The sequence below is a fragment of the Jatropha curcas genome, chromosome 5 (assembly GCF_041381405.1).
Source record: "Jatropha curcas cultivar XTBG-Jc1 chromosome 5, XTBG_Jcur_1.0, whole genome shotgun sequence".
Lineage (NCBI taxonomy): Eukaryota > Viridiplantae > Streptophyta > Magnoliopsida > Malpighiales > Euphorbiaceae > Jatropha > Jatropha curcas.
This window is the reverse complement of record NC_143155.1, coordinates 22,346,029-22,359,986: the sequence shown is the minus strand read 5'-3', so window position 1 is coordinate 22,359,986 and position 13,958 is coordinate 22,346,029. Positions and strand designations below refer to the sequence as shown.

Sequence of the window (13,958 nt, the reverse complement as noted above, 5' to 3'; positions counted from 1 at the left end):
CCAGAGCAGATGTCAGCTCAGCTAGGTTGAAACTTCCTTTCCCATCTTCTCTTACAGAATGGTTCTGAAATTGACATCTCTTAAGTGGACATGAATGCTCAGAACCATGACTTGTTCATGGACCAGGCATAAATAGTGAATTGATTGCCCTTTTACAAATAAAATGCAAATGAATTATCATTTCAAAATCAAAAATGGGATTTTTATTACAAAATCGCTTTAATTAATTAATATTAATAATTAAATTGAATTGACTTATTATGTAAGAAGAAAAAAATTTTCCCATGAAATGGCAGGTTATTGTCCAAGGTACAAAGTTTGGTTTTAGGTGTAACAATGGCTTGCACAATTATTGGAAAATCAAAATTTATGTGTTAAATTAGTAGAAAAAAAATTAATATTTATGGCAGTGCTTTGTGGATGCTGCTGTTTTCTCCACGACGGATTTTATTGGGTGCGGAGCTGTTGTTGAAGACTTGGAAGGTGCTTTTTTGGGAGGATACTCTGGCTTTCAAGAAGGTAGTGCCAACCCAACCATAGCTGAGGCCATTGCACTCAGGAACCGTTTAGTGTTTCTTCAAAACCGGTTTCCTCTTGCTGGTTGCATTTATTCAGATTGCCAGCCTTTGGTTAATATCGTTTATTCTTCTTGTTTAGACAATTCTGAGCTTTGTTTAGTTGTTTTGGATTGGAGATCTATTTTACACAGTAGACTTGATATTCATGTCAAGTGGATTAGGAGGCATTCGAATGTTGAGGCTCATGCTCTTGAACAAGCTTCTATTTGTTTTGCCTGTTAGAAGATTTGGAAGTCTGTTCCTTAATACTTGTTAGACCATTATTCTCATATGGAAATGAATTTATTTCTTTCAAAAAAAAAAAAAATATTTATTTTGACAATTTTACCCACATTAATATTTCTCTAACAGTAGACAAAAAATAAATGGCATTTGTCTATTTCCAAAGCATCATTTAATTTCTCCATTTTTTTCTCTAACCATCTCTCAATTGTCATCATTTTCTCCATACTTCCATTGTTTTCCAATTTTCAAATATGCTTCTACTTGACAAGTAATTTTAAAAAACAAATTCGTCGTTGCCATCTCATTTTCGTTAATCGGCCGGATAACCGGAGTTGGGTCATTCTCTTCATCCTTGCCTTTATTCTTCACAGTTCTCTTATTTTATTTTTTATTAATTAAAAAGCATGACTTGTTTATTTTAATAAGGCTATGATTAGTGTGTCTTCACATTTTATAGACCTTAGTTGTAGGCTTCAACTGACAAATCAACAAATATATATATATAATTGAAACATCTCAAATCAGTTTATTTATTACTTGAAAATATTAAATGTCGGATTGGACATGGTAAGATTGCCTTATCTAGTTATTACAATGTATTTATTTTTTAAATTTAAAAAAAATAATTTATTACAATTACAGTTAATCAAGTGTGGTTTGTTTGATTTTTCACTAATGTGTGAGGAGTGGGAAATCTTGAATTTGATCTCTGGACTACGAGAGTATTCATGAATTTAACGAGTTAAAGAAAAATTATCATATTGTATTGCCCATTGTATTATTTCGTACTATTGAACCTTCTAATAAATTAAAAAAAAATATATTGCAATTACTCTTTATGAGCTAATTAGTATTTAAAAAACAAGTAATAAATTCATATTTTTATCCACTGTGAGGTCTAATGGATAGAAAAAACATGTTAAGCTATACAATACGAGTAATTTTCCTTTTAACTCGCCAAATTAGTCTTCATATTAGTACCCGGTTAACATGTGGGCCATTTATTTATACAAAACATCATAGATATATAAGATGATTCATGGGCGTAAATCATCTATATTACAGTTTTAATTAAGATATTTGTTGTAAATTATTTGAAATACAAAATTAGGTCATACACCTATTGCTAAGATTCAGTTGCACCAAAAAAAGGAAAAGAAAAGAAAGAAAAAGAAGGAAGAATCAATCAAGTAGTAAAAACATATATTGGTATATATCGCCAAATTATTATGGTTGAACTAAGCAATAGAATGTTTTGTTGCCTCAGTCTGATCCATAACAAATAAATTACAGAACATATAAAATTAAATAGCTGTGACAACAATACACTAATATTAGGCCAATGCACAACTGCCAAAACTATCTAACACAGAACTGCTATTTGCTTTCACAGCCATTTTCAAGTATTTTGAACATCCACAATCACTGGTCCGCTAGCTAGTTGGCAGTTGCCGAATTGCATGGTCAATGGGCTACCTCACTTCAGTGTCTTTTTTGTGCAATCCCCCTTAATGAGAAAACTTTGAGATCAATTTGTCGACGTGAATTATGATATCATCGATGCGAGGGCGAACTGCTGCCTGTGGCTGAAGCATCCAGTTCACAAACTGATGTAGGGCTTCTGGATATGGAAGATTAGGTCCAGCTGGCCACTTTATTTGTGCATTTACAATGGCCAATTGTAAGCTTCCTCCAGACTCTCCGAGCGCATACTCAAACGGAGATACCCCATACCTGTAGAATCACCTGTAAGTATAATATCCAAAATGCAGAAGTAAACCTTAAAATCAAAGAGGTTTAGCTTCACATTAATGTTGCTTAATGCATAAGCACCTGGTGAACATACATACATACATATATATATATATATAGTGAGAATTAATAGATGGTTATAAATATTGTAATAAGACATCAAAAATGGACATGTATAACATAAGGACAAGTATATATAATTAAGAAGTAAACAAATAAAATAAGAAAAATATAATACAATGGAAAAAGAAGATTGATCTCACATTATTGCATATAGCGTGCATCCTAATGACCAAACATCAGTTCTCTCATCAATGTCTGCATGGCTTGGGCAATCCCACAACTCAGGAGCTCTAAAGGGTGCTGAACAATGTTCAGCTGCCCATTCCTACACAATATACAAGCCAAAATAATGTCATAAAAAGAGTGTACTTGTATGTTTATACTACTTAAAACTTTATTTGAACAGCATAACTTGGAATTCCATACTATGCATTTGGATTAAAATAAACTTCAAATATGATTCATTATAAGAATGAAGAAATTGAAATATTAAGACAGAAAACTTCAAGATCATACAAAGTATACGAGTGAAAACATCATATATATATATATATATATATATATATGGGAATGCATGCATTAAGAAGCATGCTAATAGTGACATTGGTCAAAAGGGAATAAATAAGTTCAAAAAATATGAAATGGACAAACAATAAAAATGTGCACCTGCAACTGCAGTGCCTCTGAACGAGATCGAATCTGCTTCCTTGCAGGTCGAGCACTCCCAAAATCCATCAATATCGCAAGAGGAGATTGTCCTTTCCTATGAGTTAGAAGTACATTACCAGGTTTGACATCATTGTGTGCATATGGGGGATTAAGACTATGCATATGTTTCAGTCCTGCACAAAGCTGCAGTACATATTCTGTGTCAATTCTTATAGCGTTTTAGAACCACAGCATCAATGCCAATATAGACACTAACATGCAGCACAATCAAAAGATAAGAAATGAACATAAAACACATATATTCTCTAGATTCATTCAATCAAAATAAAGAAAATTGTGAAGCACCATATCCAAGTTGAGAACACTGCTGGAGATATTTAAGTAAACCAGCAATTTGTAATGATTACAACTGTTAAAAAAGATATCTGATATAAGAGTGTGTCATTTGTGATAATGATTTAACATGATAATCTAGCCAATGCGAGGAAATCATGTTTTTCTTCAGATAAGGCTAAAGCCATTCCAAGAGAAGGTTGTTTCAGGCCCTGCAGTGCATATGAGAAAACATTTAAGTATCAAAAAGGGTAGGTTAATTCTTATTCACCTGCCGAAATATTTGAAGAATGTCAGAAGTAGAAAAGAACTCCTTCTTGGCCTTCATAGCTTTGGAATTGTCAAGTAAGGTTCCATCCAAGTGAACTGGAAACAACAAATATGCTTCATGGTTCCAAGAGCCCTCTTGATTATTCTAGCAATAAAATATATATTTCTGGCATGAAATCCAATTGGTTGAAAATAATATACTCCAAAAAAATACAAAATGAAAATACTAAAGTACATCATCACAAAAAATTAGAGGAGGACAAAGGCCTGATCAACGAAATAAAGGTAGGGATTTGATCAAGCTGTTCTCTTATCGTTCCATAAGACAATTTGTTGGGCCTTACATTTGCATACTGGTTTCAAGGTTTATTTTTTCCAATTTTGCTCTTTAATTTTTTGCTTTGAGGCTATAACTGTCATGTGCTTAGTTTAAAAAAGACAAACCTTGAAATTTTATCACCACAAAAAATTAAAGGAGGACAAAGGCCTGATCAACGAAATAAGGGTGGGGATTGATCAAGCAGTTCTCTTATCATTCCTCAAACACAAATTTGTGGGGCCTTACACTTGCAAGTTTCAAGGTTTATTTTTTTCAATTTTGCATTTTAATGTTTGCTTTGACGCTAAGATTGCAATGTGCTTAGTTGCACCTTTTTCATTTCATGTTTCTTTCTAATATCATTACTTATCAAAGAACACAGAAAAATAACACTGTTAATATTTTACATCCTACCACCCTGATAACCTTTCCAACAAAATGACAAGTGACAAACAGAAGAGTCCTACAATGCACAGAAGTTGCTCGGACTTAGCAAAACTACAAACCAAATTCCATAATTTGATGACAGTAAACCTTTTTCTCGAGTAATTAGTCAATTTGATCCCAATAACATATAGTGTTTTCAAATATATTTTACCATTTCTAGAAGTTCTATCAAATCTGTCAGCATGTTGCATAAACATTCAAAACTATTTGAGAAACTTCGGTTAAAAGAAAAATGTGCAATTTAGGTTAAAACAAAGTGTGCAATATATGCCGTAGAGTAGGAATTTCCCTTTTTCATGACTTTCCCACTTCACATGATAAAAGACCTCATTTTTTGTTCTTAATTGATATAATTATTTGCCAGGATTCTTTTTATGCTTTGTAGCAAAAAGGAGTTGCATGCATTTGGTAATTCAGAGTGCTCTTTATATTCTTAACTTGCTGAAAAAACTTTTATCACTTGATACAAAATGTTTTCAAATTGATAATCACAAGATTTTGAATTCTAGCAAACTATAAGGATCATTAAGATTGTTCATATAAATCCATATAATGATTAAACTTCAGAATTTCAAATTCTTCCTAAAGGTAGTTGTATCATATGCAAAACACTGATATATCATCTTCTGACATTCTTTGTAAAACACTTTCATTAAAAGCCATTAGATAATGCATTAAATTGCAACAGCATAACTTTGAATCTCAGTAGCATCCTGTAAAGCATACAACGTACAAAAAGATATAATCTCATAATCCTATTCCTAAGTGATGATGTAACAAAAAATAATAATTATGTGTTTTCCCTTATATGATCCTATGTCCCTTTCAACTTCAATTCAATTACACTTCTAGTAGATATTCCACAACAATACGTTTGTATTTAATCTCTCAACCAATTTTTACCACAGTAGCGAAAGCATAGACAGCCAAATTCATCTAATAACAAAATGTGACAAAAACACCAGAGACTTTTAGCTTTTTTAAGTAACCAAAAAGAAAAAGTAGAAGTGATTAATTACCTTAACTGCAATAATAGCATGATCAAGAAGAGGAAGCAGATTAGGATGGCTAAACAGTGACGAGACGCGAATCTCTTCCCTGACCAACTCCAACTGCTCATTGTTCTGAATGAGAACTTTCTTCATTGCATAAGTTCCATCATCTGCATAATTGTTAATATTCCAGTCAGACCAATATTACCAAGTACATTTCTTTAAACCAAATCAATTATATGGAGATGGAGAGAGAGAGGTATAATCTAACGATGGGAAATCAATTAGATCAGAGATTCAAAATATTGAATACTGAAAAACACTCAAAATTCATAACAGAAAGACAAATTTGAAGCAACAATCATAGATCAGGGATCAACTAAGCTAATAACAATAACTACAAGTCCACAGTAAATAAATGTAGGAGCGATGAGATAATTACCAGAGAGATGAGAAGTGTCCTTGACTTTCTTGGCGAGGCCACCACCAGCAACGCCACCACCGGTTGAAGCAGAAGAGTCGGTGACGACCTCCTTAACCAAGTAAACATAAGCGAAACCACCTTCGCCTAGCTGCCTAACGATTCTGAACCTGTTCTCATTGATCCAAACGTCTCCTCCTCCATTAACGGCGTCGTAAAGCGCATTCAGCCCCGAAAACGTACACCCCATTTCTCTCTCTCTCTCTCTCTCTCCCTCTCTCTCTCTCTCTCAAAACTGTAAAAATTCAGTGCGCTTTCTCTCTAGATCTTCAAGTTCGCATTTCTTTTGGATAGATCTTGCAGCTCTTCCCTGTATGGAAATGAAATTAAGCTACCATGTCAAATTCCACTGCAAATTTTTTTTTTCCATAATTTATTAATTTTTTATTTTCTTACGACTCACCAGCGTCGGATCTCTCAAATCAAACCTTCTCCATCAGACGGATGGCCTTGGTGCTCGGCAGGACTTCCTCTTTTTGTAATTTTCACACCTTTTTTTCATTTACATGGTTATTTTTATTTAATTAAAGATAATTATTAAAAAAATAATAAAAAGAATAAATATATAATAATAGTGTTTTTTCTATTAGAATACTTCATTTGAAGTTTATTTTTCAATTTAAAATTTTATATTCAAGTATATTTTTTTAGTTAAATTAAATTAAATTACAAACTATCTTAAAAAAATAAATTACGAACTATTAATTTGATTATAATATTCAAATTAAGTGACTATGATTAAATATTTGTTTTTAAAAATTAATTACTAGTGAAGTTTCGTCAATTTTGACATTTTTTGATTTTTTATGAGAATTAGAAATATTTAAATCATTTTAATTCTAATTCTTAAAAAATTAAAACAACTGACTAAATTAAATTTTAATTAATTTTTTATAATTTGAAGAGTTGAATTTAGTAAAAATATCCATATAAAAGTAAAATGGGAATAAAATAATAAATATTACTTTGATTTTATAAATGGAATGGCGTACAAATTTGAGACCAAAAGCAAATGACCTGATGTATCATCAAAATATCTTGAATTTTGTAAAAGATTTCTCAATTTCACTGCATTTTGACATTTTTGTCAATTTTATCTCAATTTCAACCTTCCGTAGCAATAGTACCACTTAATTGAAATCAATGGGGAAATTGCAAATAAAAAGAATATTTTTTATCATTTTTTAAGTGTTATCTTATATGTTAGAATAAATAAAAAAATAAAAATAAAATTTCAAATTTTTCTGAATATTAAATTATATTCACATTTGAAACCTGCATTTAAAATAATTAAGAAATTATTTATTTTTTATTAAATGAAAAATAGTTTGATTATATTATCAATAAAAGATTACCACAATTAAGACCTTTTTTTTATTCTTAACATGAAAATAAAATACATAATTAAAAAAATATTTTATTAATTTAATTTTTATGCCATGTTTTGAAATTTTTTAGTAAGTTATAAAAATTTATTTATTTAACTATCAATAGCAATTTTTTATTTCAATAATTAAAGATTTAATATGCGCAACATCCATTGTGTAGAATAATATATTTTTTAAAAAATATATTTTTTTTTATTTTTAATTCCATCCTTAATTGTAACTGAGAGTGATATTATTACTGAAGGTAGAAACATCAAAATAATGTGAAATGGGAAAAGCTGCAAGATTTCAGAGTATTCTAATATATTAAAGCAAAAGAAATTACCATACGAGAAAACAAATTAAAGAAGAAGAAAAAGAAAAGAAATCTGCATTCCTTTTAGTCTGCAGTTTTCATTTTGACTTGCCTGGCATTACTTTTATCTTCCTATTGCACATGCACAGCGGCTAATCATAAACAAAAAAGGTCCTTTAGCGTACACACAGTCTTGTAGGGTTTAATTTTCTACCTCCTCTGCTCCTATTCCTTATTCAATAAACAGTAATGGTGGAATAGAGGGTGATATTGCTAATATATCATTTTAAAAAATGGACTGCTCTGCCATCAATAAACAGTGTTCTAGCAATAACGGTACTTAAGACTCGAAGACCAAAAAAAAAAAAAAAAAACAAAACAAAACAAAAAAAATAAAAAGGAAAACACTTTCCATTCCTAAAGAAAAAAAATTCTTTATAGTTCGAATGACAGGTGAATAGTATTTGTGCTTTTGATATTAAATTAAATCAATCAAATTCAAGTGTAAAATGCTTTAAATTAAAGTGAGGTGAAGATTTATTAAACATGCTGAGGCAAACAGAAATTCTTGTTCAAGTTCAAATTAAGTTCCTCACATTATGATATGTTGTTATGAAGCATAGAGTGAGACAAATTGCTATTCAATTAGAAAATGGCAAAAGTAATCAGAAATGTCAGTTCTAGGCAAGATTACTAGGTGCAGCTGCTGGTTGTTGTTGAGTAATGCAATGAATATTTCCACCACCCAAAACGATCTCCCTTGCACCTTCAATTCTCACCACCTGGGTCACCCGAATGTCAATGTTAGGTTTGTCAAAATAATGGTTAAAAAAAAAAAAGCATATCATCAACTATAAAGAACTAGGGGGTGTCAAAATGGGTTGGGGTGTTTAGATATACTGAACAGAGTTATTTGATCACCTCGTGATTTGGGAAAGCTTGAGAGAGGACACGAACAGCTTCATCATCTCGTTCCTGGTCCCCAAATTGAGGTGTGATGATCCCTCCATTGGCAATATAAAAGTTTACATAAGAAGCAGCAAGTCTAGTGCCTGGAAGTCTTGGTTTAGCCTCACCATCCTGTTATAGAACCACCAAAAACCATACAGGATAAAGTGTAGCTAAATGACAATGTAGGACTCAAACCATTTAGCAATATCATGTTCTTATGCAAACGGTGACTTCTGCTTAATATTGTTATTCAAAAATGGCTGAATGACTAGGGAAAAATGAAAAAGACCTTAATTTCATGCATTCAACTTTAAGATTATTTATGGGATATTGAAAGAGTAATTAATACTATCAAGATGCGAAACCTAAAAACAAGCCTGTTATTAGAAAATTAAAAATTGGGATAAGGAAAAGAATATTCTCAAAAAATTGACCCACTTCATATCTTTTGGAATATTTGAAAACATAGACGTTTATATGGAATATTTTTTCAGTTTTCAAATGCAAATGGTGAACATAATTCCTAGTTTGTGTTCTAGAAGTATGATTTCTATTTTCTAGTTTAATGCTTAATGTACATTTTCTTTAATCTCCACGTATTCCTGTAAGGAGTAACAGGAGAATGTCCGATATCTGTACAACTTTTCCTTCATAAGAAAGTGTAGTTGGAGAAACATGCCATGTTCATCTAAGTATTAGAACCGCATAACCTCTCACTAATCTGCACATTCAGAGTGTTGCTGTTGACATTGCATCTTGAAAATCACTAAACCTATGTATAAAATATGCAGAGACATTAAAGTTGCATGACAGAAATAAAATTGTTACCTGAATAACTCCAGCAGCTTCTTCATCCGTCATATAAAGTGGTCCTGGTACATGGATTTTAATTATCTGCAATTTCCTGCCCTTAGCATCAGTTGTATTAGAGAGGACAAATAAAGCCTCTGTTGATCGTGCAAACTGAGGATCCTTTTTGTCATCAACCCAAGATAATAAAACCACACCAGGCCTCACAAAGCAACACATGTTGTCAATATGACCATTCGTGTCATCATCACCTGTTAAACAACATGGTAATCAATATCATCTTTTGTTATTTTAGAAAGATGGAAAATGGGTATCTGGTGATCTATGAGCAGGTACATCTTTATATTAGCATATCAATGACAACACTGCCAAATACCGAATCAGAATGAACTAAAGAACAGGGAAAAAAATACTTCAAGAAAAGTAGATCATTTTGCAAGATTATATTGAGAAAAGTTTAATTGATACTGACTGGGTTTTGAAAGATATGTTTCTTATTAAGTGGAAAAGGCACTGATGGCATTGACAGTGATAGCCATGAGAAATACCACCCTCAAAGCCTAATTCATCTGGGAGATGAAGAAACCAGGAATCAGCCTTTGATTGAATAACATAAAAAAAAAAAAGAAAAGGGACCATAGGATTAGAAAATACAGGGTTAAGGAACTGTCGGATCATAGGGAGTTATTATGCTAGAAATAAAGTTCGAGATCACAGGTTCCTTGTATTCTCAAATGGCATCTGATTTCTTCAATTGATTTTCAACTCAAGTATTTTTCATCTCTATTACCATGGTTTCATTTGTCTTGGTTCCTTTTCAATCAGGAGGCCTCTGAATCATTATCAGTTTTGCTGCTAAGGTCTTTGGCAGAGGGAAGTATACACCAAACCAAAAACAAGAGCAAAGCTAGAATGACTACTGGTTATGTGAAGTTATCCATTAATTAAACATAGCAACGCCAATATATTGTAAGAAAGGAATTTCATTATAACATGAAAACTAAGAAGTGTCAAGAAGAAATAGTGCCTTAATGCAAAAGAGGACCTAAATAGCAAGTATTTGAGAAATACATACCATATAATCCCCGGGGCAGCCAAATAACCTTCTGGACTCCAAGATATTCCTTAAGTTGATTTTCTATTTGCTCTTTGGTTAGATGAGGATTCCGATTTTTATTCAATAGGCACTCTTCAGTGGTAAGGCAAGTCCCTAAAGGAAGAGCAGAAACACTGAATGAAGATAAACAAAATTATGCATTTTAGCAAAAGTAATTAAAACATGCTGATTTTTATTTTTATTTTTTTGGGATAAGAAAACCAAGGAGACTTGAGTTATCACTAAATAGCTTTAATTAAACCAAAGGAAGCTTGAGTTATCACTGAATCACTTTGCAGTCATCGAATCTCAAACTTCAGAATAAAATCACTTAAGTTTTATTGGTATCAAGTACTTTACTTTATAAGATGCAGAACAGCAGAATATGCACTTAGAAATAAATTATTCAGGAAATATTTTCTTCTGTTAGGACATTGGAAGATATTCCATTTCTTCTGAAAGCTGAATCACATAGAAATAAATACATTCAAAATATTAATTATCAAGTGTTGGAATATCTACATATAGAAAAAGTGCACAGGTTATTTTACCTTCTCCATCTACATGGATGCTTCCACCTTCAAGAATCATGAAATGTGGAAACCGTGGAAGTTTCTCAATTTGGAGAATCTGACAACAAAGTACAATTAATATCAACTGTTAATCACAGTTAACACGTCAGGCACTTGAAAAAGTAAAGTTACGCAGAAGTTTATAAGTTTGCAAATTAAATCCATTCTGGTACACTATCTACCTTCCTTGCCACAAGAAGGTCGAGACTCCAGTCCTGATAGCAACCATCATCAACCCCTATAAGTTTCAAGATTACATTCCTTTAGAAATGTCATAAAGTAAAGAAACTTATAATTGCAACCAGTCAATATCCAATAAGTCCACTGATTCTTGATACATCCAATTAGGTACACATAGGGGCAAGGAAATTGATCTAGAATCTACCAGAGAAACTCTTCCTAACAACAGTGAAGCACCAGTTTTCTGTATTTCACACATATTAAGGACCATGAGTATTGCACATGAATATGTTTCACTATCTCTTATTTCATTCTTTGTTCTTTCTTCAGAATTACTATGTGGTTAACAATCATTTTCTCGAGAAAGGCATCAGTCACCTTGGTAAGCCGCTATGTGAGGAGAGAGAAACTTAAGTTACAAATTATACGTTTTAAAATGTGGGATTACTAGGCTGTTACACCATAAACTACTAAAACCATATCATCTTTGAGATGGATTGAATGTTACATGTAATAGAAAAGCAAAAACAAGAGATTTGAATACTAAAAATCTCACCTCCCCAACTATTAAACTTCCAATCAATGCCTGCAACCTTTTGTCCAGGACTACTAGAATTTGATGCATTGACAACAAACTGTAAGTAAAGCCAAATAAGCAACTCAGAAAATGAAAATCAAAAAGAAAATGATGGTTACAATAAAATTGTAAACCCTTATAATCAATACTAAAAGATAACTAACGTCAAATAAAGAAAGGGGAAAACTCACAGTTGGCCCAGTATCACGAAACCAAGAATCATTCATACTCATCTCAACAACTCTAATATGTTCTGGTAAGAGACTTCGTGCCTTTTCCCACTAAGCAATGCATAAAATTTAATAAACTCAGTTGACAAAAAGAAATAAAATCCTATAAGAAAGACAAAAAGTTTCCATTTCTTAGAATAACAACCAACCTGAGATGCACTTGCACAGACAGTGACAGGCTCAAACTTTGAAATTGCTGTTGCCACCTTGGCAAAAACATGTTGTGCATGTACAGCATTGTCTCGCCAATTATCTGGGCGTTCCTATAACCGAAAATAAATTTGTTTTAATCAGAAATCTACAGCTTATCTAATTCATTTTAATTACTCAATTTAAAAAAAAAAACAAAAAAAAAAAAAAAAAAAAAAAAAAAACACCGCCCAATTTTACAACTTGAGAGAACTATAACGACAGGCAAATTCCAAAAATCCTACAAGAGTATGATAGATCTAACTCTAGCCAACAAAGTTAAACAGTTTAGATAAAAATTATGAAAATATAGTGCATTTGCATATCATGGATATGAAGCTAATGACAATTATCGTAGTGAAACTCTTACCAGCCAGAAGTACAGAAATGCATGACCCTGACAAAATTTTATATTAAAACGACCCATAAGGTAATACATGTCAAATTTTCTCTCAATACGCAACACGTATCAAAATATAAAATACTACCTAGAAGAAAAAAAATTTCCGACTGCAATCCTAATGGCCAAAGGATTTGCACTAGAGTATGACAGAACAATCTAAGCTTAATAGCACAAACATCAGTGTATCCCCACAAAAAAAAAAAAAAAAAAAAAAAAAAAAAAAAAAAAAAAAAACTCAAATAACCATAAAAACCAGAAAAAAAAGATTGATTATATCTGATATATGCAGAATCGCAGATTGATTACGGTAAGCAACGGAAACGAAAGACGATAAAAATGATGACTGTGAAGGAGATACATATATATATACACATATACACTTACAGGCCAACCAATCCAAGTATGTGAGTGAGGCTCCCATTCAGCAGGCATGCGATATCCATGGAAAGCCGGTGTTCCGGCTATGTCTCCCATCTTCAAAGCCGTCTCTCACACCAAGAGACCGTCAAAAGAGTTGCAATGACAGAAGTAGAAACAGTGAACGAGACAGAATAAAAAGAAAAGAAAAGAAAATAAAATAAAAGATAAAAAGAGAGGAAGCAGAGAGACGATGGGATATAGTAAATAAATAGAGAGAGAAGTGATCGGATATGGAAGGTTAGTGGGGAGAGAAAAGTGCTTCTCTCCACTACTTAGTAAAATAGAACTAGTCATTTAGACTAGGACCTGGATATATATATATATATATATATATATATATATATATATATATATATATATATATATATATAAAGCAAGTCTTTTTTTTTTTTTCCTTATAAAGTTTATAAAGTTGACATGTGGCATATCTATTTGTCATTTTAATTTGATATGTGTTATATTCTTCTAATTAAGTTTCTACTTGATATGGTTTGATTTAATTATTTAATATACTAATGTATTAGTTTGGTTTAGATTTATTTTAAATTAGTGTTTTTGATTTGGTTTAATTTGGTTATTTAAGGTATTAACGGCTTTAAGTAATCAATATATATATATATATATATATATATATATATATATATATATATATATAAAGTAGGCAAATTTTTTCCTAGTGTTGCCACGTAACATTCCAATTTAATGACATGTAAAATGC

General features: G+C 31.6%; 2 protein-coding genes across 3 annotated transcripts; both read right to left on the bottom strand.

The window, feature by feature from the left end:
- Window positions 1-1,994: 1,994 nt before the first annotated feature.
- PK3 (serine/threonine protein kinase 3) lies at window positions 1,995-6,658 on the bottom strand. 2 transcript variants are annotated; one of them, XM_089721151.1, is made up of 7 exons: window positions 6,533-6,658; window positions 6,091-6,439; window positions 5,676-5,818; window positions 3,892-4,035; window positions 3,285-3,470; window positions 2,819-2,943; window positions 1,995-2,537 (listed from the first exon to the last, which is right to left on the bottom strand). In XM_089721151.1, the coding sequence occupies exons 2-7, from the start codon at window positions 6,317-6,319 to the stop codon at window positions 2,312-2,314; spliced, it is 1,053 nt and encodes a 350-aa protein (XP_089577277.1). In that variant the 5' UTR covers window positions 6,320-6,439; window positions 6,533-6,658; the 3' UTR covers window positions 1,995-2,311. The 2 variants fall into 2 exon arrangements, with proteins under 2 accessions (XP_089577277.1, XP_089577278.1); XM_089721152.1 differs by lacking the exon at window positions 6,533-6,658 and having other exon boundaries at window positions 6,091-6,524.
- A 1,651-nt stretch (window positions 6,659-8,309) lies between these two features.
- EMB1873 (porphyromonas-type peptidyl-arginine deiminase family protein) lies at window positions 8,310-13,526 on the bottom strand. Its single transcript, XM_089721149.1, has 10 exons — window positions 13,205-13,526; window positions 12,378-12,491; window positions 12,190-12,279; window positions 11,978-12,056; window positions 11,424-11,479; window positions 11,221-11,299; window positions 10,649-10,783; window positions 9,592-9,824; window positions 8,734-8,892; window positions 8,310-8,594 (listed from the first exon to the last, which is right to left on the bottom strand). Exons 1-10 carry the CDS (start codon window positions 13,292-13,294, stop codon window positions 8,493-8,495), a joined length of 1,137 nt encoding a protein of 378 aa, XP_089577275.1. The 5' UTR covers window positions 13,295-13,526; the 3' UTR covers window positions 8,310-8,492.
- Between the last annotated feature and the right edge of the window lie 432 nt (window positions 13,527-13,958).